This window comes from Podarcis cretensis (genome assembly GCF_951804945.1).
Source record: "Podarcis cretensis genome assembly, chromosome: 4".
Lineage (NCBI taxonomy): Eukaryota > Metazoa > Chordata > Lepidosauria > Squamata > Lacertidae > Podarcis > Podarcis cretensis.
In genome coordinates, this window is record NC_137173.1 from 309393 (window position 1) to 334408 (window position 25016).

A 25016-nucleotide genomic window follows, 5' to 3' on the forward strand; every position below is an offset into this window, starting at 1 on the left:
CGTACTTGATGCTGAAGAGCCAAGCCAGGAGTTAGCACAAGGCGGCCATCGTGGGAGGATGGGGCTCTGTCTCTTCGGCCGGCCGAGGCTTTCTCTGCATTCCGTCAGGTGAAGGGCATTTTTGCATGCGAGGCTGATTCCTCAATTCAGTCCAGTTTGTGACCCAACTTTGAAATGGACAGTGGCCAGAACATACCTTCCGTTCGACATTTCTTAATCCAAATGGGGCTCCTATCGCAAGAGGGTGCCTTTGCTCTGGTGCCTTCTGGGGTGTCCTGTGGGAGCGCTTTCCTGGCCCCACGCCTTCGCCAGCCCCACGCCTGCCCCTTCGCGAAGAGCCTCCTGGACTGATGTGTCTCCTCCAGAGAAGAGAGTTGTTGTTCTGACACACTTGACTCCGCCGATATTTTGCTTGTAGGAGGCTCAGTCCCCGTCAAAGTCAACATCTTCCCTTCCATACTTGCCAGTTCTCAGCTCCAGAGACCTCACAACTGTCCATTACAAATCTGGGAAGCGTTTCAGTTTCTGCCATTATCAAAAGGCATTTCAATATACAGTTGAAGTCAACAAGGAAGATTTATTTGTGCCTGGAACGAAGCGATGGAGGCGCTGCCTTGAATGATTTCTTTAAGCCAGGAAGGAAGAGTTTTTAAAAACTAGTTCTTGGTACAGGTAGTTAGCTGTGTTGGTCTGCTGTAGTCGAAACAAAATAAAAAAAATCCTTCCAGTAGCACCTTAGAGACCAACTAAGTTTGTTATTGGTATGAGCTTTCGTGAAGAAGTGTGCATGTACACGAAAGCTCATACCAATAACAAACTTAGTTGGTCTCTAAGGTGCTACTGGAAGGAATTTTATTATTTTAAAAACTAGAACGCAGATCTTTCTGAGATTTCCCATTTGGGTGACTGAGGCTGCCCTGCTCCCGGGACCAGGAGTCCCTCTATCAACAAAGCACCCCCACTCTCCGGACCCCACCAGTCACGCCCTCCCTTGATCTAATGAGCCAAGAGGAAACATGGTTGGGCATACAGCTGCCTGCACATGGCAATTTATTTGCTGCCCAGTCTAGGTGGGGCCTGACCCCCCCCCCCAAACACACATGCTGCAACAGGACCACGTATTCATAGGTGCCTTGGTTTCTTTGCAGCTGACCCTGTCCGCGGGGCTTGAAGCTCGAAACCTAGGCGGTACACAGCGCAGCGCCAAAGGGGTAACGCAGCATTAACTCATGCGAATAATAAATATTTATAGAAAATAAAAGGATTATCCACCTGTAAGAAGAAAGGTTCTCTTTCTCATCTTAAATGAGCCAGACAGACTTGCACAAGCAGATGGCACTGAGAGATCAGGTGCCTCAGCATTTGAATAAGAAACTAAAATCCTGCCATACATGAAGAAAATGTCATGTGTATTTGTTTTGGGCCGGCCATAGATCAAGACTGGACATTTGCCCCCCCCCCAGGTCCCCCACGTCTCTGGAATGGGCAGGAGCCCCACACCTTTTTCCGTAAGCCTCCCTTCTCCCCCCCTCAGTGCCCCAGAGGCAGCCTCCGCCCCGAAGGCCTTTTGCGGAAAGAGTTAACGGTGGCGAGTGCGGATTGTGCAACTCTCCTGGGCTGGGAAATCCCTCCTCTCTGCTGATATAAGAGGTGACAGGGCCTGGCCCCGGGGCTCTACTGCTGTGGACTGGAGCACATCATGCGCAGCCCCTTGGGAGCCCTCTGCCTGAGCTGGGCCCTGGGCCTGGCCTACCCCCTGTGAGTGCCCGGAATGGGGCAGGGGCTCTGTCTGGGCCTTCGTCCTGGGGGAGGGAAGAGGGGGCTTAGTGGGAGGGTGCCTGCCTTGCAGGCAGAAGTCTCAGGTCCAATCCCCAAAGGTGGAAGTCTCCAGGCATGGCTGGGAGAGACCCTCCACCTGAAGTCCTGGAGAGTTGCTGCCAGCCAGTGTGGGCACTATTGAGCTAAATGGATCTGTGGTCTGACTAAGGCAACCTGCTGTGCTTGCAGGCCTGTCAGTTGAGGAGGCTGCAGAGGAAGGGCCCTCCTTGGGCAGCGGGGATGGAGGGAGAGCTCAGCTTTTGGGCCCAAGGAGAGGAGGGGGTGGCTCTGCCGTCGGGGTCTTCTCTCCCTAGAACCCCATTTTGCCCCCATGTCCTCTTGCGGGAGCTGACCTGAGGCTGGGGCTCTGTCTTGGCCCAGGCAGGGGGCTCTTTCTGCCAGAGTGTCCCTGCCGGGGCCCCACGGCTGCTGCAGAGACCCACGGCCAGGTGCTAACCGGGGTTTTCTGTTTGGCAGGGGTCACGGGAGCAGCAAGTTCAATGGCACCGGCGGCAGCAGCTGGCACCACTCGGCCTCACAGCCTCCGCTCAATGACACAGGTGGGCTTTGCCAGTGGGCACCTTCTCCAGAGATCCTGCTCCTCCTTTGCTCTGGGCACCCCCTTCTGTCTCCCTGCCCCCATCCCCCCTTGGGGCGCTGCAGAAAATCAGAGAATTGCAAAGGGACCTTGGGGGTCATCAAGTGTGGGAATCACAGCCAAACAAACCCTCTGACAGGCACTGGTTGTGCCCACCCCCTTCTGAGAGTACATTTTGGCATTTTTCTCACTTCTGGGGGCCCAGGGCTGGCTGGTATATCAATATATCATCCCAAACTGGTTTGAAGTCCATATTGTGATTTTACTTTTATAGTTTTTGACCTGGCGATATGTCACGAATAATGATGTGTTTGTGTGCGCTATGCAAAAATCACTGTGGGGAAAGCCATGCAGCCAGCCAGTGCCTCTCCATGTCCCATCCTTATCTCAGACCTCATGAGATATCGGATCTGTTGCGATGTTCTCTGCTTCTTCCAGAGACCGCCAGGCGCTGTGCCAACGAGGAAGGCTTTGACGCCATCACGCTGGACGAGAGAGGCAACATGCTCTTCTTCAAAGGTAGCCTGCATCTCGCACCCGTCTCCCTGCACCCACTGGCGGAGGAACAGGGGTGCGGGGGCAGCGCACCACCCCCAGCGGCACAGTCCCGATGGGGTGCCATCACGGCTCCCCCCCCCCCCACCGCTGGGTGCCACGCCCCCGCAGGCAGTGCTCCACGCCCACAGGACGTGACACGCACCAGCCACACCCCCGTCTGCTCTCTGTCCCCCCTTGAAGCTCCACCACTGCCTTCACCCCCCCTTTCTTCCCATGGTGTGAGGAGGGGGCTGGGTGCGCTGGCCGAGGGGTTGCTATGGGGAGGTCTCTGTGAGATGTGGGCCCAGGAAGGTCAGGATGCCGACCTCAGGGTGCTTTCCTAGGGGCTGCTGAAGCCAGGTCCGCCCCCCTGGGGCTCAGCCGTGGGCCCCAGCAGGTGCCTCCCCCTGAGCCTCCCCTTCCTCCCCAGGGGACGTGGTCTGGAAGGGCTTCAGTGGGCCGGCCGAGCCCCTCAACGCCTCCTGGCCCCAGATCCAGGGGCCCCTCGATGCCGCCTTGAGGATCCACCACCTGGACCAGCCGGCCGCCCACGACAACGTCTACCTCTTCCAGGTGGGGGGCCGGGGGGTGACTCCCCCCAACCAAAGAACCCCTAAGCTTCCCTGGGGCAGCGGATCTGCAAGGCAGGACGGCCCTCCCAGGCAGGGGTGCTTGTGTGCCCAGGATGGGAAGGTGTGGGGCACCCCAGGGCTGGGGGGACGAGGACTGGGGCTGCCAGGGGCAGGATGGAGAGGCAAGTGGGGTGGGTGGGCTCTCTCCCCCACTGAGCTGTTCCACCCATGGCGAAGGGAGATGGTGGGGCAGCCACTTTTTGCGCCCTGTGATCCTTGGCTGAGATGGAGGGTGTGCCCTGGTCTCCCTGCAGGGCCAGTGGGTCTGGGCTTATGCCCAGGGCAAGCTGAGGCCCGGCTTCCCCCGGCGCATCGAGGAAGAGTTCAGAGGGGTGCCTGGGCACCTGGATGCCGCAGTCGAGTGTCACCCCAAGGAGTGTGCGGCCGCCACCGTCCTCTTCTTCAAGGGTGAGCTGGAGCGTGTCTCCTGTGGGGTCGAGGGGCTCAGCAGGAGGGGTGGATGCAGAGGGTCCTAGCAGGGGAAAGGACCCCAGGGTTCCTCTAGTCCAACCCCTGCAAAGCAGGAATCTCGGCTCAAGCCCCCCCCCCCCCCCCGACAGAGGGCCATGCAGCCTCCCAGCATGGGGGAGAATTCACCTCTGCGCCACCTTGTTGGTCACCCAGGTGAGGAACAAGCAGCTTTTGAGCAATCCACAGAGCCAAGGAAACGCTTTTCGAGTCCAGCCTCCGGATTTAGGGACCAGCGTAGATTATAGCTATTGCGATAGGACAGAGCTCACTCTGGCCAGCCGCCTCACATATGTTACGGCAAAATCTGGGTGCGAGGCTGCTCTGCCACCCAGCTCATCGGACTAAGTCCGTGGGTCCCTGCGGAGGAAAATGAGCTCAGCCGGAGACAGGAGCAAACAGCAGAAGATCCAAGTTTATTGCGCAACAGGTTCATGGCGAGATTGAACAGTGAGAAAGGGGTGACATGAGTTTTTGAAACTCCCTCCATGTCCCAGAATACAGTGCAAAACACGTCATGAATACATTAAAGAGAGGTTTGGTTACACAGATTACATCATGAATATATTAAAGGGAGGTTGGGTTACACAGATTAACATATGGAGGAGGGAGGGGGGAATATGCAGAGCTGGAGATATGCACAGATAAACACTTCCTGGGGATGAGAAAACAATGGTCCCAAATATGCATAGTCTGCCACCTGACATTGCCTGGAGGAAAGGCTGATCAGAGCGATTTGACAGGATTAGGGTCTTAACACCTTGCTTGAGGGACGCAGGTGGCGCTGTGGGTTAAAGCCTCAGCGCCTAGGGCTTGCCGATCGAAAGGTCGGCGGTTCGAATCCCTGCGGCGGGGTGCGCTCCCGTCGTTCGGTCCCAGCGCCTGCCAACCTAGCAGTTCGAAAGCACCTCCAGGTGCAAGTAGATAAATAGGGACCGCTTACCAGTGGGAAGGTAAACGGCGTTTCCGTGTGCAGCTCTGGCTCGCCAGAGCAGCGATGTCACGCTGGCCACGTGACCCGGAAGTGTCTCCGGACAGCGCTGGCCCCTGGCCTCTTAAGTGAGATGGGCGCACAACCCCAGAGTCTGGCAAGACTGGCCCGTACGGGCAGGGGTACCTTTACCTTTACCTTACCTTGCTTGAGGGATTATGCTGAACAGGGGAGGTGTGATGGAGTCCTAGAGAAATTGAGCAAACTGGCACGTTGATTTTCTATGAATTTTATAGATTTTAGTCCCTTTTGACATTGACAATTGGAAATAAATTGATATATTGTAGCGAAGAAGAAGGTGAAGAAGACATGCCCCCCCCCTTCCGTATCACATATTAACGGAGAAATCCGAGGCTCCCTTGGACAAAACAACAAGGACCCCAGCCAGGAATAGCAGAGCAAAACAGCAGCCAGGAGGCTTGGTCTTGATTGAAGACTGTTGGGACAGGACTCCCACCTGCCACCAGGTGGAACAGGATGGAAGCCCCCAACAAAAGAGCCCCCCAACCTTTATTAGCTCCTAATCCCCATGTTACATGCCCCCCCAACTACATCACTAACACATCATGGTTACATCATGAAAGGGGAGGTCTGGTGGCAGTAATCTGAGCATCCTGGACCCTGCCCCATGGTTCCCCTTGCCCTCCACCAAACACCCATGGAGTGTCACAAAAGAGATATTTACATTTCCCTGTTTCCCAGCCAAATTAATCCCACCCTTTTGCCTTCATCTGGGTTTGTTATTTCTGGAATGGCTCCCTGTCTGGCCCTCAGGTATCAGGATTCCAGGGATTATCACTCAGGCAGAGGGGCTGCTGAGTAGCTGAGCTCACATGTCTAGATGAAATTTTCCCAGTGAGCCAGTACATAGATTGATCAGTGAATTCTTACAGACAGGAAGAAGCTGTGATGAAGTGTTTTGTGGGGACAAGTCACAAAAGTCACAAAAGTGATGGTGCTAAGCGGGGGACCCCTAAAATCACAGGCGCGGAGCCTGTGAACAAAGGAGATTCGGTGGGCACCCTTTGCGCCCCCCGGTACTGTGAGGGAGCCTTTTTAAAGGCTTCTGAGCGGCATCGGGGTAAGCGCGGTGCTGAGAGTCGTCACCCAGCTAGCGGAGTGAAGCCGCGTCGCCATGAGCGGAGAGCGCCGATTCCTTCCTGCAATTGGAATTTGACCACAACACCCGTGAGTAAGATTGGAAAAGTAACGGGACTTTTAAAAAAAAAAAAATTGGCTGAAAACGGGAAAGGCAAAAATTAAGGAAGTCTGCCTCCCCGGAACTGCAGAAGGAATAAAGCAACGAAAATCAAGCTGCACTTAAAGGGAACCTTTCTAATTTTTTTAAGCTGTCAAACTGACATCGGACTTAAAACCTCCCCCCAGATTGGCAGGAGAAGGGGGGAAGGGATTGGAACGTTGTTAATCTGCTGGAAAATTAATGGAAAATTAAGACCTTCCATTGCCAAATCCCCTGGGGTCGGGCTGCCCAAACAAGACACCGGGACGTGGACTGTCAAACTTTGAGAAGTGGGGACTTGTTTGCAAAAAAGTTATCGGACCTTAGATGTACTTTGCTGCATTTTGGCCACATAGAAAAATAGAGACATTACAATTTGGACATTGGAAACTTTTGGCTACTGTTATATTCCCTTGCTTCTTTGTTTTCTTCTATCTCTGCCATTTGGATACAATTGAATGCTCCCTCTAGAGGGCTCTATCTGAAACTGTTGCACTTGAAAAAGTAACAGTGGGATTTTCCACTTGGGAATCAACTCTGTGAAAACGACCTTGAGGATATGAGTGCCCCTACAGAAGAGATAGTAACAAGGCAGAAAGCAAAACAATCTCACAAGAAAAGGGCCTCTATATCAGGAACTGCAGCTGTGCAGGAAAAAATACCAGCTTCTATGGATCCTATGACTCAGGCTCTACTTAAAATAAATCAATCCCTGGAAGCATTGACAAAACTTTCGACAGAGAATTCTAAAAAATTAACAGAGTTGACAACAAGGTTGGATGTGAATACGGCTAGTGTTGCATCGAACACAGATTCTATAAATAGATTAATTCAGGAAAGTTCAGAAACACGAAAGATTGCAGAAAGTGCAAAAATAACGGCTGAAGAGACAAGGGAAAAATTTGGGCCTATTATTAAAAAAGTGAATGAGCATGATGCAGCCCTCTCCTTACTGGAACTTCAACGTAAAGAGAAGAATTTAAAATTTAGATTGGTGCCTGAAGGGGAAGGGGACAACCTTGTGAAATTTCTCACAGAGAACATCATAACTTTTTGGCGGGAGGAATGGGAGGAAGATGAGGAACTTGAGATAATATCAGCCTTTCGACTGGGTAGAAGGCAGGACAAAAAACCAAGGGACTGCCTAATTACATTGAGATCAAAAGAAGAAAGAGATAGAATATTGAATTTGCATTACCAAAAGGCACTGGTGATCCAAAATTGTCAGATACAGATTTTTAAGGACATTCCTAAATACATTTTAGAGGTGAGAACATATTACAAGAGTTTAGTAGACCTGCTGAAGAAAAACACTATACCATTCAGATGGGAATTTCCACAAGGATTGTCCTTTAACTTCAATGGAAGGAAGATCAAAATAAAAACAATTCAGGACAAAGAACTATTTCTAGAGAAGTATCTGGAGGATCTGCAGAAAGGAACCGTGGAGGAGAGGGAACCACCCGATATAGCAAATTTGTCATTTGGACTTTCACTACCACCATCGGAGGAAGAGCAGAAGCTTGGAGCAGTTGGAGGAACAGCTACCTAAATACAAAATGTCTCTGCAACTCCTTAGTTGGAACTGTAATGGTTTGAACCTTCCTCGGAAAAGAAGACAGGTTTTTCACATTTTGAAGAAAGAACAATTAGACATAATATGTTTGCAAGAAACCCATATCGCCAGGATACACAGGAAATTATTAATAAATAAGAGACTCGGTCAAGAATTCATCTCATCAGACAAAGTAAAGAAAAGAGGTGTGGTGATCTATGCAAAGGAAAAGTTGGCTCCAAAATTAATATTTAAAGATGAACAAGGAAGATACCTGGCAATTGAAATACAAATTCAAGGAGAAAAGATATTAATTGTGGGAGTTTATGCCCCAAATGAAGGGAAGGCTGAATTTTTTAGGAAGTTGCATGAGACATTAGTTGACTTTTTAGATTATAAAATCCTAATGATGGGAGATATGAATGGAGTTGTCTCAACAAACATGGATAAAGCACAGAGACAAGTGATCTCGAAAGAAGGGAGACTACCAAGGATCTTTTTTGAAATGACTGAAACAATGGACTTGATTGACATTTGGAGAACAAAGAATCCTTTAGAGAGAGAGGGAACTTTCTTCTCAGAAGCAAAAATGACATGGACAAGAATAGACCAAATTTGGATTTCTAGTAGTCTGGCGTCAAGAACAAAAAAAGTAGAAATCTGCCCAAAAACGTGCTCCGACCATAATGCGGTCAAGATGGAGATGAAACTAACAACAACTGGTTCCTTTAGATGGAGAATGAATGACACCCTATTCAAGGACGAAGAGATCCATAAGAAGGCCCTTAAAACATTAAAAGATTACTTTGAGATCAACAGGAAAACAGATGTGGAAAAAAGAATAATTTGGGACGCAAGCAAAGCCGTGATGCGAGGTTTCCTAATTCAACAAAATTCTATTAAGAGGAAGCAACAAAATGAAAAGAAGGAAAAAATTTTAGAAAAAATAAAAGAAGGAGAGAAGAAGTTGAGGTCCAAACCAAAGTCTCATGAGATTTTGAGAGAAATAAAGTTTCATCAGATGCAATACATGGAACTCATGAACCAACAAATAGAATGGAAGATAAAGCAAATGAGACAAAAAACTTTTGAATCAGCGGATAAATGTGGGAAACTTCTGTCATGGCAATTGAAAAAAAGGCAGAAAATGAATACGGTAACAAGTTTAGAAATGGATGGAAAGATTATCCACAAACCCAACGAGATCAACAATTGTTTTCAAAGCTTTTTTAAGAAATTGTATGCACAAGGGCCAATCAACGAGCAAGAAATAGAAGAATTCATCAGAAAATACGGTTTACCAAAAATCTCAGAACAAAGTAAAAGGATCTTAAACGAGGAAATAACAGAACAAGAAATAGAGGGTGCCATTCAAAATATGAAATTGGGAAAATCACCAGGACCAGATGGCCTGACGGCCAAATATTACAAAATGCTGAAAGAATGGCTGATACAACCATTGAAGGAAGTTTGCAATGAAATTTTGAAGGGGAAAAAGGCACCTGAATCGTGGAAAGAGGCTTTCATCTCACTTATACCGAAAACAGAGACTGAGAAGAACCAAGTTAAAAACTACCGCCCTATATCTTTACTCAATGTGGATTACAAAATTTTTGCAGACATTTTGGCAAAAAGATTGAAAAGAGTGTTGGCAGAAGAGATTCATAAGGACCAAACAGGCTTTCTCCCAGGTAGACATATGTCAGACAATGTGAGGAACATTATAGACATTTTGGAGCTGCTGGACGTGGACATTAATAGGAAAGCAGTTTTGATTTTTGTGGACGCGGAGAAAGCCTTTGACAACATTTGTTGGACTTTTATGAAAAAGAATCTCCAAGGGATGGGGGTAGGACAAGGTTTTGAAAACGGTATAGGTGCAATATACTCTCAACAAAAGGCCAAATTAATTGTAAATAACGTGGTAACAGAAGAAATACCTATAGAAAAAGGTACACGACAGGGCTGCCCAATATCCCCTTTGCTCTTTATATCGGTCCTGGAGGTTTTGTTAAACATGATTAGAAAGGACCAGTTGGTTAAAGGAGTTCAGGTCGGAGTTAGACATTATAAATTAAGAGCATTTGCAGATGACCTAGTATTGACTTTGCAACAGCCAGACACTAGTACTAAAAGAGTATTAGAACTAATTGAAACATTTGGTCGAGTAGCAGGTTTTAAATTGAATAGACAAAAAACGAAAGTGTTGGAAAAAAATTTAACAATGGAAGAAAGAGAGAGTTTTCAGAATGAAACAGGTTTGGAAATTACAAAAAGGGTAAAATACCTGGGGGTAAACTTAACATCCAAGAATGTGAACTTATTTAAGGATAATTATGAAAAATGTTGGTCAGAAGTTAAAAAGGATCTGGAAATATGGTCAAGGCTGAAACTTTCCTTGTTAGGCCGAATCGCTACTATTAAGATGAATGTATTGCCTAGAATGCTGTTCTTATTCCAGACGTTGCAGATTGTGGACAAGATGGACTGTTTCAAGAAGTGGCAGAAAGACATATCAAAATTTGTCTGGCAGGGCAAAAAGCCCAGAATTAAATTTAAGATTTTAACTGATGCAAAGGATAGAGGGGGGTTTGCCCTGCCGGACTTAAGACTCTACTATGAATCAGCAGCTTTTTGCTGGTTGAAACACTGGCTACTTCTTGAGAATATTGACATTTTGGATCTGGAAGGGTATGACAATAGTTTTGGTTGGCATGCATATTTATGGTACGACAAGGTAAAGGTGTATAAAAGTTTTAAAAACCATATTGTAAGGAAAGCATTGTATAACGTTTGGACTAGATACAAAGATTTGTTGGAAAGTAAAACCCCTAGGTGGGTGTCACCAATGGAAGCTAGGGAAGTAAAAAAGCTTAATATGGATTCTAAATGGCCAAAATATCATGAGATTATAGAATACGATGGTGAAAGGGTGAAACTTCAGAGTTATGAGAAACTAAAACCTAAGGTTCGAGATTGGTTGCATTACCATCAGATAAATGAGACGTTTAAACAGGACAGGAAAATAGGATTTCAGAAAGAGAAGTCAAAATTAGAAACAGAATTGTTGGAACCCAATACTAAGAATTTATCAAGAATGTATAACTTGCTGTTAAAATGGAATACACAGGATGAAACGGTGAAATCAGCTATGATTAAATGGGCACAAGATATAGGTCATGATATTATGTTTGCTGACTGGGAACAGTTATGGACCACCGGTATTAAATTTACTGCATGCAATGCTTTAAAAGAAAATATTATGAAAATGATCTACCGGTGGTACATGACCCCAGTCAAGCTAGCAAAAATTTATCATTTGCCTAATAATAAGTGTTGGAAATGTAATGAGACTGAAGGCACTTTCTACCACCTTTGGTGGACCTGCCCAAAGGTTAAAGCTTTCTGGGAAATGATCTATAATGAAATTAAGAAGGTCCTTAAGTGGACTTTTCCTAAGAAACCAGAGGCTTTCCTCTTGGGTATGGTGGGCCAAGTGGTGTTAAGGAAGGATAGGACTTTCTTTATGTATGCCACTACAGCAGCAAGAATTCTACTGGCAAAGTATTGGAAGACGCAAGAACTACCTACTCTGGAAGAATGGCAAACAAAGGTGATTGACTTTATGGGACTGGCTGAGATGACGGGCAGAATCCGGGACCAGGGGAAAGAGACAGTGGAAGAGGACTGGAAGAATTTCAAAATATATCTTAAAAATAATTGTAAAATTGAGGAATGTTAAGATGTCAGGGGGTAAGAAGTAAAGAATTGCAGCAGTAAACAAAAAAACTTAAGAAATATTTATGAAAAGGAATTAAGATAATGGATTTAAGGGTTGCTAAAGAATTATTAAACAAGGATGCAGGGATGGGGAGGTATGGGGAAGTCAAAGAAAAAAGGCTATGAACCGATGAGTATGAAGTTATATTGTGTTACACTGTTCTTTATTTTATGTGTGGAAAATTAATAAAAATTATTATTAAAAAAAAAAAAACAAAAGTGATGGTGCTGATTTTGGTGGTGGGCTGCATGTGCATCATGTCTGCTGGAGGGGCCACCCCTCCCCCAACCTATTGTTGCAGGAACCCCCCCACCCCAATCATTCTGTTTGTATAAACTTCACACACACACACACACGCCACATTTCTGTTATAAATTCATAGAAAAATAGAAAATCAATCATACATCGGATTTGCACTGTTTCATTTTATTTTTACTCCATATGACAAGAACTAACAAAGGGGGGTGACTTAGTCCTGGTCAGCCATAATCCCTTCACTGTCTCAGCACATACACAGGAGCCCTGCCCATACCAACCCTGATGATCCCAGACAGAAGACAATCAAGATCACAAAGAACTTGCATATGGGAGTGGATTCAACATGGACTGAAACAAAGGACAATGATCAGATCTTCCCTCAGGGGGCAGGAAACTGTGGGGAGGGGGGAAAGGAGGAACCAGCCAGGTGACAAGACACTCAAGTTACCACCAACTCCTCCCTCAGCCCCTCCTTTCTGTAATGTATGCCTCCCTCAACCCCTCCTTTCTGTAATGTATGCATGATGTTTCTGGGGGTGGGCTAGACCTAGAGGAGGGGAATTTCAAAAGTTTTTATAAGACCTTGCACACTATTCTTCTGGGTCTTTCCTCTCTCCTGCACGTGAGGGGAATACCCTGTTGCAACAGTTCAATAAAGGCCAAGCCTACAGGCTGCTGTTTTGCTCCAAGTTATCCTGGTTGGTGTCTTTGTTTTGTCCAAGGGAGCCCTCGGATTTTTCCGGTAACAGTTTGGCGACCACGAAGGGACACTTGGTTCTCCTGCAAAGGGGAGAGGGGAGATAGAGGGGATCGGGCGCCACTGGGCAACCTTAGCCCAGGGATCCTTCTTTCTCTCCCTGCTTCCTCTTTGCGGGCGGTAATCAATCGTCACCAAAAGCCCAACCAGGGGGAGCAAAGGCGAGGTCAAGCCGGCTAAGGGGAAAGGATCCCGGGATCCGCGGGGGACATCTTCAAACGTGAGTATGGTTTGAAGTAAATACATTGGGAGGGGGGTGGAGAAGCAGCGTCCTCACGACAGCCAGACTTTCCTTCTTTCATTTCCGACGTTCCCTCTCGGGGTCGGCCAGGAACGTTCAGCTTTATCCTTTTCTCCCCCGACCCTCCCCTTTCGGAAAGTGGCCAGGGAGGTCGCGGAACTTTACTGTCTGACGTTCCCCCTCGGGGTCGTCCAGGAACGCCAAAACCTTTCCCTTTCTCTCCCCCCAATTTCTTACGCGGAACGTGTCCGGGGAAATTGTGGTACTTTTACTGTTTTCCGACGTTCCCCCTCGGGGTCGTCCAGGAACGTCTTAATCTCTCTATCCCTTTTCTCCCCCGTTTTCCGTCTTGGAATTGAGTCCGGGAAAGCGTGGCTCTTTACCGTTTTTTTCTCTGACGTCCCTCTCTCGGAGTCGTCCAGAGGCGTCCTTCAAAGCACTCTCTCTCTCCTCTCTCTCTCTCCTCTTTCCCTTTCTCTCCCCCCAATTTCTTACGCGGAACGTGTCCGGGGAAATTGTGGTACTTTTACTGTTTTCCGACGTTCCCCCTCGGGGTCGTCCAGGAACGTCTTAATCTCTCTATCCCTTTTCTCCCCCGTTTTCCGTCTTGGAATTGAGTCCGGGAAAGCGTGGCTCTTTACCGTTTTTCTCTGACGTCCCTCTCTCGGAGTCGTCCAGAGGCGTCCTTCAAAGCTCTCTCTCTCCTCTCTCTCTCTCCTCTTTCCCTTTCTCTCCCCCCAATTTCTTACGCGGAACGTGTCCGGGGAAATTGTGGTACTTTTACTGTTTTCCGACGTTCCCCCTCGGGGTCGTCCAGGAACGTCTTAATCTCTCTATCCCTTTTCTCCCCCGTTTTCCGTCTTGGAATTGAGTCCGGGAAAGCGTGGCTCTTTACTGTTTTTCTCTGATGTCCCTCTCTCGGAGTCGTCCAGAGGCATCCTTCAAAGCTCTCTCTCTCTCTCTCTCTCTCTCTCTCTCTCTCTCTCTCTCCTCTAATTATGCAAACAAAGCTGCCCCTCCTGCCTGGCGACCTTTGTTAGGGATGACCTGGGTACGTGAGAACGCAAGGTTGTTTGTTTCCTTTCCAAACCTTCATTTTCTCGGGCCTTAATCTGGCATTGCACTGTGCAAGCGTCCAGTAGGGGTTCCGAACTTAGTCTCAAAGGCTAGGCAGGAGGCTGTCGTGGAGGGTAGAGGGGGAAATTGTCTTGTAAACAGCGCTGAGGTAAGGAATTCCGGGCAGAGAGACCCGTGGTTTAGTTTCCGGGCAGAGACCCGTGGTTTGAGTTTCCGGGCAGAGAGAGACCCGTGGTTTGAGTTTCAGGTTCAGGTTTGAGATTTCCAGAAATTAATTCGTGGTTTATAGATAAGTAGGAATTGTGTTAGTCAAGGGTACTTTGAGTACTGAAAGGATCTTTTATCTGTCCCCCCTTTCTTTCCCATTGCCCCTCTTCCCTTGTGTGTGTGCGTCCACTCTTTCTGTCTTTAGCGTACTTCGTTAACGAAAAAGAAGAAGAAAAAAGCCTAATAATAACATATGAGAGAATGGGAGCTCACTAAACACCCTAACTGGACTCCTCCTGGCAACAAAGCTTCCTTGAAGCCTTTTTGCCCCAGAGAGGATTCTAATATGCCCCTCCAGCTTGTCATCTCCAATTGGGAAAAAAAAAATAATAAAAAAAAAATAAAGGGGCAAAATGGTCTTTCCAAGTACAAAGTATGAGACCATTGTAACTTTTAGTGGGTGGCTTAGGCCCACCACCTGGAACCCAGGGCACAGTGGCCACCCCAGGGATCCTTTAACAAAATCAGGGTTTGAACCCTTAGGGAGAGCTGAACACATCAAATTTGGGTTGTTAAACTAGAACCTAAAGCTAGAACATGAAACCGTAAACTTAATGGTGCTCAGAAGGCAGTAGATATAATAACAGCCCAGCCTGAGAGCCCATGCATTTGAGATCTTAGTTTCTCAAAAAAAAAAAAAAAAAAAAAAAAAAAAGATAAGAGATGTACTCAAAGATTTGGAAATATTTAAAGGGTTTGTGTTTACATTGGCTCCGGCATCCACAGACTGTTCTTAAATGCACATAGTTTTTAAATTGCAAGCATGCTTCGAAATTTTAAATCTAAGGAAGCCATGTTGGGCCTCATCAATCTTAAACAGGACCAAAAATAAATAAATAAATAAAAAATCATTAGAATGAAGTGCGCAAATGTTTGTTCTTTGAGAGAGGCTCCAAGGAGTCTTCCTCTGAGTAGCTTGAGTGAGGAGCATGATTTTAAGTTGATGGTAGATAATGTTTTGTTGCAACTTTTAAGCTTGTGAGTCTACATCTGTGTTCCAGTCTTTTTTCTAGTATTTTGAAATGTGCTGTGAAGAAACTAATGTTTCTGCTGCAAAAGCCTAGTAGAGCCAACTGCTCTCTCAAGCTAAAATGCAGTGTGTGTATTTCATAAGTATATGCCTATGAAAATGTGTCCTTTCTAAGAAAATTGGTATTAAATGTAGAGGCTTCCATGGCCAGCGAAATTGTCTATCTGAGTCCAGTCCTGATATCAGTCTCTATAAGACTTCCTGGCCTCTTTTCTTAGAAAATGCCCCCCTTGTTTCATTCTGTCTCTTTCAGGGTTTTTTTTCCCTTCTTCTTACTTCTGTGCTAGGTAAATTTACTCCCAAGTAAGCTTCCTTTAAAGGAAACTGCAAGGGGGGGGCATAGATTAGGCTTACTATTCCTCTGCAAGTTCAGGAAAAACTCACTTTTGTATTCCTTTTAAATCAAATCTATGGCTGTTTTAACTATGTTTTATAAGAGATCCTCTCCCTCTTAGGAAAAATGTTCACTTCAATCTTCCTTTAAAGATAATTTCTCTAGGAACTTGAAGGAAGCAAACTCACTCAAACTATCTCAAGATCTGCTAAAACGGTTCTGTGTAAAGTTGGCTACTTTTCTTTTTCTCTTCCTTAGTACATGATACGAGCATAGATGTTTCCTTTCCCAGTTGAAAATCTGTACTTAAATGTATATGTCCTTTTGGTAGTGCAAATCTTGCTTTGAAATCTTGCTATGAACACTGTATTTAGGGTTGGACTAGATGACCCAAGGGTCCCTTTTAGCTCTCCCAGTTTGTGGCTGTGTGGAGGGCCATGTGTCTGCAAGCATGTGATGAGTTGAAATTCAGCCCAACTTTGCTCTTTGTTTTTCTTTAAAAAAAAAAAAAAAAGGTGAGAGGTAAAATCCGTGATGTTTTGAAGCAGAACTGGTAATTTCAAGCATTTGAGTAATTACAGTGTTTATCATTTTCTCTACTATTAAAAATAAAAATAAAAAATCAAACTTCAAAGTCAATTCAAAGTTTAAGCACATAAAATACATATGAGTCTTGACCATTTATCCTGTAAATAAAGGGCAGCAAAATTTGTCTGCAAATGGTAAGGCTGAAATGACTGAGAATGTTAAAAAAAAAAAAAATCCTATGTTGAAAAAAAAAATAATCCTATAAATTCTGACTCTCTGGCCATTTTTTCCCATATATAAGGGCGTGGCATTGTTCCGCGAATTGCCAGAGGGATATTAGCCCTTTCCTGTACATAAAGGAAGCAATCCCTTTTGCTTGGGCTGCAATTGCTAGCTTTTGTGAATACTTAAATTGCTGAGTTTCTCTTTTTTGTTTTAAAATCTAACCCTATTTTTAAAATCTACTCCTTACCCTTCATTCCCTTTATTCAAATGGTAATTTAGCCAAAGGTTTCAACATTTTCAATAGTATAAAAGGTTTGCTGAGACATGAACTCTGCACATGCACAGAGGCTAGATCAGCAAAAAAAAAAAAAGGGGGGGAAGAGATAGAGAGAGGAAGGAGGGGGAACTGTAGGAGCTTGGGCTGAAGGGGGAAATTTATCCTTATGTAAAACTTGGAGCCACTGAGGGAAATCGCCCTTAATGTTGGAGCCACTGAGGGAAATCACCCTTAATGTGTCTTTTGCTCCAGGGGCTTCGTAAGACAAAAGGTGTTAAGTACTGGACCATCAAAGTCAAGAGGTTGCCAAGTTTCAAATCTTAACATGATTAACATGCCAAATTCTTTTCACAGGTAAATATCAAAGCACTCCCCCCCCAAGGGATTTAAATCACAGACTTTGTGTGCATTTTAGGAACAGCATTTCCTCACAGGCTTCTCACATGAAATAATTTTTCCCTTTTAACAGGATATGTGAACCCCGATAACAAAGTGTTTGTCCCTTCTTTTCTCCCACAGCAACTTTCTTTCCTGTTCTGTGAAACAAGTCTGAATCCCTGCTGTATTAGTGACTTCCATCTCTTTGTGGCTTTGACGCTTTAAGTTACAAATAATCTCTTTTCATTTATTTAATCAGTTTTTCCATGATGTCTATGAAATTAATCGAAGCACAACCAAACATTGTTTGTGGAATGGTATTTGTTTACCTTTTTGCCTGAGTATTATTATTTTTGGTTCCTCATAGGTCATTGTGTGTGTGTTTTACTTTGGGGACATGTCCATCACATATTGAAAGTCATTTTAAGCCCTTTTCCATTGTTTTCTCATTCTTTCGGTCCAGTAGTAATCTGTGGTTTTGATAATATCTTTGTATTATTTAATAATAATTCTTTTCTAAATCTGATGTCTTTGTGTCAAGTCTGTTTTCATCTGACTGGTAATCTAATTTTTGGCTTTCTTTTTTATTTTTTTAACCTTTGTTGTATTTTTACAGTCCTCTTTCTATACATGTGGAGTAATTTTTAATTTAATAATATGAAAAAAACAACAACAACAACAAAACTAAGCGAAGGAAAGCAAACAAACTTAGCAGATAATAACAGTAATTATATGGAAATGTGATAATAATATTGAAATGAATAAAATGCTTAATCCGCAAAGATTTTTATTATTTGCAGCTTCCCATGGAAACTGAAGGACATCCTTTTTCCCTTTTGCCCCTTCCCCTTACTAACTCCTGTCTTTTTAAGTCTCCAAAACCCTGCCCCTTACAGGATGTCACTTCTACAGATGTGTTACTACAGACCTATGATGAAAAAGCTTCGCCACCACCTGCAGCAACAGACACCAAAGTTTTCAAAGTGGCCACAGCTATCTCTTTCAAAGGATATAGACTGCCGGGGGAGTGGGGCTGACAAAGGGGGGAGGAGTTGAATTGCAAGGACATTCCTCACTTTTGAACCTCAAGATACATGCGTAAAAATATCACAATTGTCTCAAGATATGCAACTGATACTATTAGTTTGTTTTGTATTATGTTATTATGTAGGAATGTTGAAATGTGTCTGACAGTGTGTTATTTCCACAAATGAGGGGAATTGGGGCTATTTTTGTGGCTATTTTTGTGTGTAATTGTTTTTATGTTTAATGTCTTATTCCTTACACCCCAGTGGAGGATTCTCATACATTTTATGCTTTTTACAGATCAGGCTATTATGTAGTCCAATGTTTAGAATTAGATAAATTTATAACCACATTTAGTTGTTTCACCTGGCACTCTGCCAACTTTACCAAGGAGAAGCTTCAGGAAGGTGTGTATGCTTTGGTTTAGCCGGAATAATCCCTTATAGAGTTAAATTGACTTATTTGGACAAGTGCCCTTTTAAGAATGGGTTTCTTTTAACAGATTGGTTTGAAAAGTTGAGAACCATGGGGCAAGATAAATTCAAATTGGACTCAGTTTGAATTGGGCAAGTGTATCCAGGCTGCAAGTAGCTTTTTGGTCCTTAAAGTGCAAGTGAGCAACTTCCCATGACTGCAAGACCAGAGCCTATAATAATAAAATCCCATAGAATGGCCAGGCAAGGACATTTCTCTCCTGACGTGCCCAAACCTGTGCCAGCTGTGATGGGTGCCAGGCAACATGGTTAATATGAAAGCCCTAAGTGGATTCACCAGGGATTGCTACTACTGTGACACGATGCCGATGTGAGACCACAGAAGAGCTACTTTGACACCTGAGAACACAAAATGGTGGGGGGCAAAGCAAACTGCATTTTTCAGTCATTAGTGGACCTTCCTGCTAAATGTAAAGCATACGCCACTATTGAGAAAATATTTATTCCAAGGTGCTAAAATACCACAAGTAACTGAGCAACAAAATATTAATTTTACGTGATATCCTATGTCTAACTATGAGCACTGTTACAATGTTACATTTCTATGCAAATATCCTTGAGAAATGTGACATCCAAGTCCCTTTCAGGTTCACATGGACACACGCATCTGGGAGGGAGAATAGCAGGTTAATATTTACCACTTTAAATTGTGCGGAGAAAAGGATTGCAAAGTAGCCACCTTTGCAATCTTATCTCCGAAGGGGGGAACTGTTGCAGGAACCCCCCCACCCCAATCATTCTGTTTGTATAAACTTCACACACACACACACACGCCACATTTCTGTTATAAATTCATAGAAAAATAGAAAATCAATCATACATCGGATTTGCACTGTTTCATTTTATTTTTACTCCATATGACAAGAACTAACAAAGGGGGGTGACTTAGTCCTGGTCAGCCATAATCCCTTCACTGTCTCAGCACATACACAGGAGCCCTGCCCATACCAACCCTGATGATCCCAGACAGAAGACAATCAAGATCACAAAGAACTTGCATATGGGAGTGGATTCAACATGGACTGAAACAAAGGACAATGATCAGATCTTCCCTCAGGGGGCAGGAAACTGTGGGGAGGGGGGAAAGGAGGAACCAGCCAGGTGACAAGACACTCAAGTTACCACCAACTCCTCCCTCAGCCCCTCCTTTCTGTAATGTATGCCTCCCTCAACCCCTCCTTTCTGTAATGTATGCATGATGTTTCTGGGGGTGGGCTAGACCTAGAGGAGGGGAATTTCAAAAGTTTTTATAAGACCTTGCACACTATTCTTCTGGGTCTTTCCTCTCTCCTGCACGTGAGGGGAATACCCTGTTGCAACAGTTCAATAAAGGCCAAGCCTACAGGCTGCTGTTTTGCTCCAAGTTATCCTGGTTGGTGTCTTTGTTTTGTCCAAGGGAGCCCTCGGATTTTTCCGGTAACACTATACACAAATTCCTGCAACACCAGAACATCCCCCTGAAACTCCAGGCCAGGGGCTCCTCCAGCCCCCCAAGCAAGAGGGCAAGGGGGGAGGAAGAGCTCCTCCCCAAAGCTGCGCCCCCAAGGAGGATCTTGGGAGATGTAGTTCAGCGAGGGAGGAGGACCGCAGAGGCAGCTTCAGTGGAGAGACCAGGGGACAGAAGAAGAGCCGGGCTGTGGCAGGATCAGGCCAAAGGGTGCCCAGCACCCTCTTCTGGCAGCAGCCAGCCAGATGCTCAACACGGGACCCGAGCGCAAGCACCTCCTAGTGGTCCAGCCGTAGAACTGCCGGCCCATTTGCAAAGCTAAGCAGGGTCTGGTCTGGTTTCTCATTGAATGGGGGACCAGGGCACTGGGGCACTGCAGGGGGTTGGACTACATGCCCCTTGGGGATCCCTTCCATCTCAGCAGTTCTAGGACTCTGTCTGCCTGACTTGCCTGGAGGCGGCAGCCGCTGACCCCCTTCCCTGCTCTGTCTCCCGCAGGCCCCCTGGTCTTCTCCTACGACCTGGCCACCGGGATGGTGAAGCAGCGCTCCTGGCCGGCCCTGGCCAACTGCTCCTCTGCCGTGCGCTGGCTGGAGCGCTATTACTGCTTCCAGGGCATCCAGTTCTTGCGCTTTGACCCCGTCACGGGCGAGGTGCCCCCCAAGTACCCGCGGGATGCCAGGGACTACTTCATGCGCTGCCCGGGAAGAGGTGAGCTCCCCCACATCCCTGCTGCTGCATCTGGGGCGCTCTGAGAAGGGAACATCTATCCCCCCACAAGCCAGCAGGCGCAAACCCCACTGAGCCTCCAGACCCTGTGGGGCTGGTCAGGGAGAGTCTTGCATGCGAGGAAACGGCAAAGAGGGAATCTGGGGGTGCCAGAAGCAAAAAGCCCCTCCTCTCCTGCAAGATGCGCTGTGCCAGAGTCCACAGAAGCCAAAGGTGGCTGCCAAGAGCTGTGGTTTGGGGAGACCAGGGCGCCTGGGCACCCTTCTCCCCGAGTGGCAGGGCCTGGCTGTGGCAGCTGCGCAGGGCCTGCTGGCAAGGAACAGCTGCCCTGCGATGCCCACTCAGCCTGGCAGCCAGCTGGACGGCCCGTAGGCCAGGCGTGGGGAGGCTGCATGGGCTGAGCTCAGCAGGGACCCCCTCTGGAGCCCAACTCCAAGGCCTTGGCATGGGGGCAGCACGAGAGGCCTGTGCTTGCTTCTCCCTGGGCCAATTTGCTCACAGTCCAAATTGCCTTTGGCCCCGGGGTGGGGGGCATCTGCAAGGCCCCCCCTTGTCAAACAACCCTCAGGGGAACAGGCCAAATGGTGCAGTGGGGGCGGTGGGGGGCTTCACCTGGAAAAGGACTTCAGACAAGGATCCCGTCTCACCTGTGGTGGGGGATCAGTGGGGCAGCCTTTGCTCTTCTGGGGCACCGGCTGTGGCTCTGGGGCACTCAGATTCAGGAGCTGTTTTTGCCCATGGACAGAGCTGTTTCTCAGGGCTTTCTCAGTTCTCAGCTCCTCTCTCTGCATTGCTTCCCCTTGACCCCTGACAGGCCACGGGCACGAGGCGCAGGCCAATGCCACCCTCAAGGCAGCCATGGACCCCTGCAGTGGGGATCCCTTCCAAGCCTTCTCCTCAGACGACTTGGGGCGCATCTATGCCTTCCGGGGTGAGCTAGCGGGGACACCCTCCTGCTCTCGCATGACGGGGGGGGGCAACAGGGGGCTCACTGTCACTGGAAGTGGGCAGAGGAGGGGGCTGGGCCAGGCTGAGACGGGAGGGCGAGGGTTGGGGGGCTCCCCTTCCAGTCTCATAGAGAGCCTCACCTGGAACCCAAATGGTGGCTGGCTGCCCACCCACCCCAGGGAGGTGGAGGCATGAAGCAACCCTCCATTTCCCCTCCTCCCCTCCAGAGAGCCAGTGAGGTGGAGTGGCTAAGAGCGGTAGTCTCATAACCTGGGGAACCGGGTTCGCGTCTCCGCTCCTCCACCTGCAGCTGCTGGGTGACCTTGGGCCAGCCACACTTCTCTGAAGTCTCTCAGCCCCACTCACCTCACAGAGTGTTTGTTGTGGGGGAGGAAGGGAAAGGAGAATGTTAGCCGCTTTGAGACTCCTGAAGGGGAGTGAAAGGCGGGATATCAAATCCAAACTCTTCTTACTATTCTGCTTCTCCTGGCAGGGGGGCAGTATCTCCGCGTGGATTCCTGGCGCGACGGCTGGCATGCCTGGCCTCTCAACCACACCTGGAAGGGCCTGGAGGGGGGCGTGGATGCTGCCTTCAGCTGGGAGGACAAATTCTACCTGATCCAGGTATGGGGGGCAGGGCAGCTGGGGGGGGGGGGGAAAGGGAAGATACACCTCCCTTGTCAGGAGGAATATGGGAACGGGTGCCAGCCCCGGGAGAGGGCAGGGGGGTCAGCTCTGTCCCCCATCTCTGTGGTCTGGCCAGAAGACGGGTCTAAGAGGTCCGAGGGAGCCATGGAGTCTCAAGGGGGGGGGGTACCTAACCTCTCATAGAATGAATGAACCTCTACATAGGGATTCTTCTTCCTTTGCCCACCAGAAGGCAGGTGCCCCCCCCCCAGTATTAAGCCTCTGGCCCCTGCCCATCTCTCCCCACCATCTGCCACCACACTTCCCATAGGGAGGCTCAAAAATGGACACCCCCGTGATGCAACTGGGGAACGAAAAGGCAGCTGTGCTTTGGGGGGGCCCTTTTGTTCAATGAAACGCCCCCCCAGAAAAGCCCAGCTGTTGGTTGAGGCCAAAGGGGGCCCACCCAGTCCTGCCTGCTGCCCCCACAGCAGCCATTATGGGAAGCCCCCCGAGTGGGACCCCAGCTCAGCACAGAATCACCGAAGAGTTGGCGTGGACCCCCAAAGGTCCTCTATCCCACCCCTGCCAGGCAGCAGCATCTTTTCCCGCCTGCCATTCCCTGCAGCTGGCCTTAGTCAGAGGTCTCCAGCTGAGCCAGAAGGCGGAAGGTGCCTGAGGGGCTGGGAGGCGGCCGGGGGCCCCACACCCTGTGGGACTGGCCGCTTCCCCCTCCTGCTCTTGCCTGCAGGGCTCTGAGGTCACCATCTTCCGGGCCGGCTCTGGCTACAGCTGCGTGGAGGGCTACCCCCGGCCTCTGCAGGAAGAGCTGGGGCTGCCGGCAGTGGAGGCGGCCTTCACCTGCCCTCATTCCAGCCACCTCTACGTCTTCCAAGGTATTTGGGGCGGGGAGGGCTTCATTCTGCAAAGTGGGAGGTGCAGGGCCCCCCAGACCCAGGTGTATTGCGGGGGGGGGGGGTGCTCAGTGCCAGGAAAGAGGGCCGTAGCTCCCCACATATGAATAGGAAAGGCTTTGGCCTGAAAGCCTGGGAAGCAGCTGCCAGCCTGCGTGGTTGAGGGGTGGGGGGAGGCAGGGAGAAGAGGGTTGGGGGCTCTGCAGGCAGCTCCAGGGACTGGCACCAGGGGCTTGACCCGATTCCTCCCCCCCAGGAAACTCCATGAAGCTGGTGGACCTGCAGAGGAGCCCCCGCCTGCCAGGCCCAGCGCTCGCCACCCCCCACCGCCACGTGGACAGCGCCTTCTGCACCGCCCAGGGGGTCTTCCTTTTCCAGGGGCCCAACTTCTACCACTATAGGAGTGTGGACCATCTCCTGGGGGCCCCGGGGCCCGTGCCTGCCCAGAACACGGCTGCGGACGTTTTCTGGTGCCCCATGGCAAGGGGCAAGGGGCCCCCCACACCCCGCTCCCCAGGCATGAATAGCAGGGTCCCTTCCTCTGTGTGACTGCCATAAAACTTAGGGAACAAGCTGTACTACCAAAATGATTCAGGTTTTAAATGACAATTTTAGGTTATATTTTAGTGATCAATATTTAATATATATTTTAAACTGCCGCTATATCTGAATTTTCTCTGTTATACCCAGTTGTAATTAAATGTATCCCTGTTGTGTTTTATGATTTTCCTGATATTGTAAGTGACTGGTCTGTGACCGTAATAATGAATTCTGATTCAGGGCCTTTTCCTGCCCTGAGGTGACCCACCAGCTCCCACCCTCCTCACCGGGAGCCCTGACCCACCTGCACCCAATAAAAGCCTCTGCCTGGTGCCCAGCGTCTGCCTGTGTGTTGGGGGGGGGCTACAGCTGATCTCTTGGGTCTCCCCCTCCCCGTAATTGGAGGGGCTGAGGGGGCTTCCAGGTGATGTGTTTGCTGCACCTTCATCCCAGCAAGAGTTGCCCCCCCCTTTCCCAGTCCGCCTCTCGCCTTCCTCCTTGCAAAGTGTTTGGGTCAAGTCGGGTTCCTGTGCCAGAGATGCCCCCTCCCAGGGCAACCTGTATTTGTGGGAATGTGCCTGAATCCCACCTCCCACTCTGGAAAGACCCTCAGCTGCTGGATGCTGAGTCCCCTGAGCTGAGAGAGCAGCCAGGTCAGGATTGTCTCTGGGCAGGGGATGGTCCTGGGTTCAATCCTGAACTGTGGCATCGCCCTGGGGCCTCTGTGCAGGGAATACGGACCCAGATGGACCCAGATTCTGCATCAGTGCGGGAGGGTGCAAGAGACCAGGCTGGGCGTAGCAAAAGGACCTTTTATTCGGGGGCTTCCCAAAGGCCCTTCGGCGGGGCTCAGCCGAAGATGCAGACGGTGCCCGAGGCCAGGCGGTGGCGGTACTCGTGGCGGAGGCTGGCGGCCTGCGGGAAGCTGCTCTTCATCTCCAGCTTGCCGGGCACCACCAGGAGGGTGACTCCGGGCCCCAGGCCCTCGGCCAGCTTCTGCAGCAGGCGGCGGGCCAGGTAGCCGGCGGCCCGCGCGGGCTCGGCCTCCAGGCTGGCGTAGACGTCGGGGGGCGGGTTGGGCAGCTTCCACTCCAGCTCCCCGATCAGCTGGTGGGTGCGGGCGCGGTCGAGGGCGCCGGGGCTCTCCCCATAGCAGGCCACCACGTGCAGGCCCCCCGGGCCGCAGGCCGCCACGAAGCTGCCCTGCGCCAGCACCTCCTCCTCGCCGCCCGCCCCGTCGCCGCCGCCGCCCTCCTGCCAGGCCATCACCGCCCAGCGCAGCCAGTCGTAGTTCTCCTC

The 25016-nt window shown here is 48.7% G+C and overlaps 2 protein-coding genes across 2 annotated transcripts in view; both read left to right on the plus strand.

Annotated features, from left to right (window-relative positions):
- ARFIP2 (ARF interacting protein 2) overlaps positions 1–17518 on the plus strand; it is an 85523-nt gene extending 68005 nt beyond the window's left edge. Inside the window, exon 7 of the transcript XR_013838255.1 lies at positions 17360–17518. The gene's annotated coding sequence lies outside the window, so the exon portion shown is untranslated. The remainder of the gene's footprint in view (positions 1–17359) is intronic.
- HPX (hemopexin) lies at positions 1647–24050 on the plus strand. The gene is made up of 10 exons (XM_079973909.1): positions 1647–1758; positions 2296–2378; positions 2855–2935; positions 3384–3526; positions 3840–3993; positions 20458–20670; positions 21503–21619; positions 22130–22260; positions 23015–23159; positions 23434–24050. Exons 1-10 carry the CDS (start codon positions 1700–1702, stop codon positions 23724–23726), a joined length of 1419 nt encoding a protein of 472 aa, XP_079830035.1. The 5' UTR covers positions 1647–1699; the 3' UTR covers positions 23727–24050.
- Positions 24051–25016: the final 966 nt, after the last annotated feature.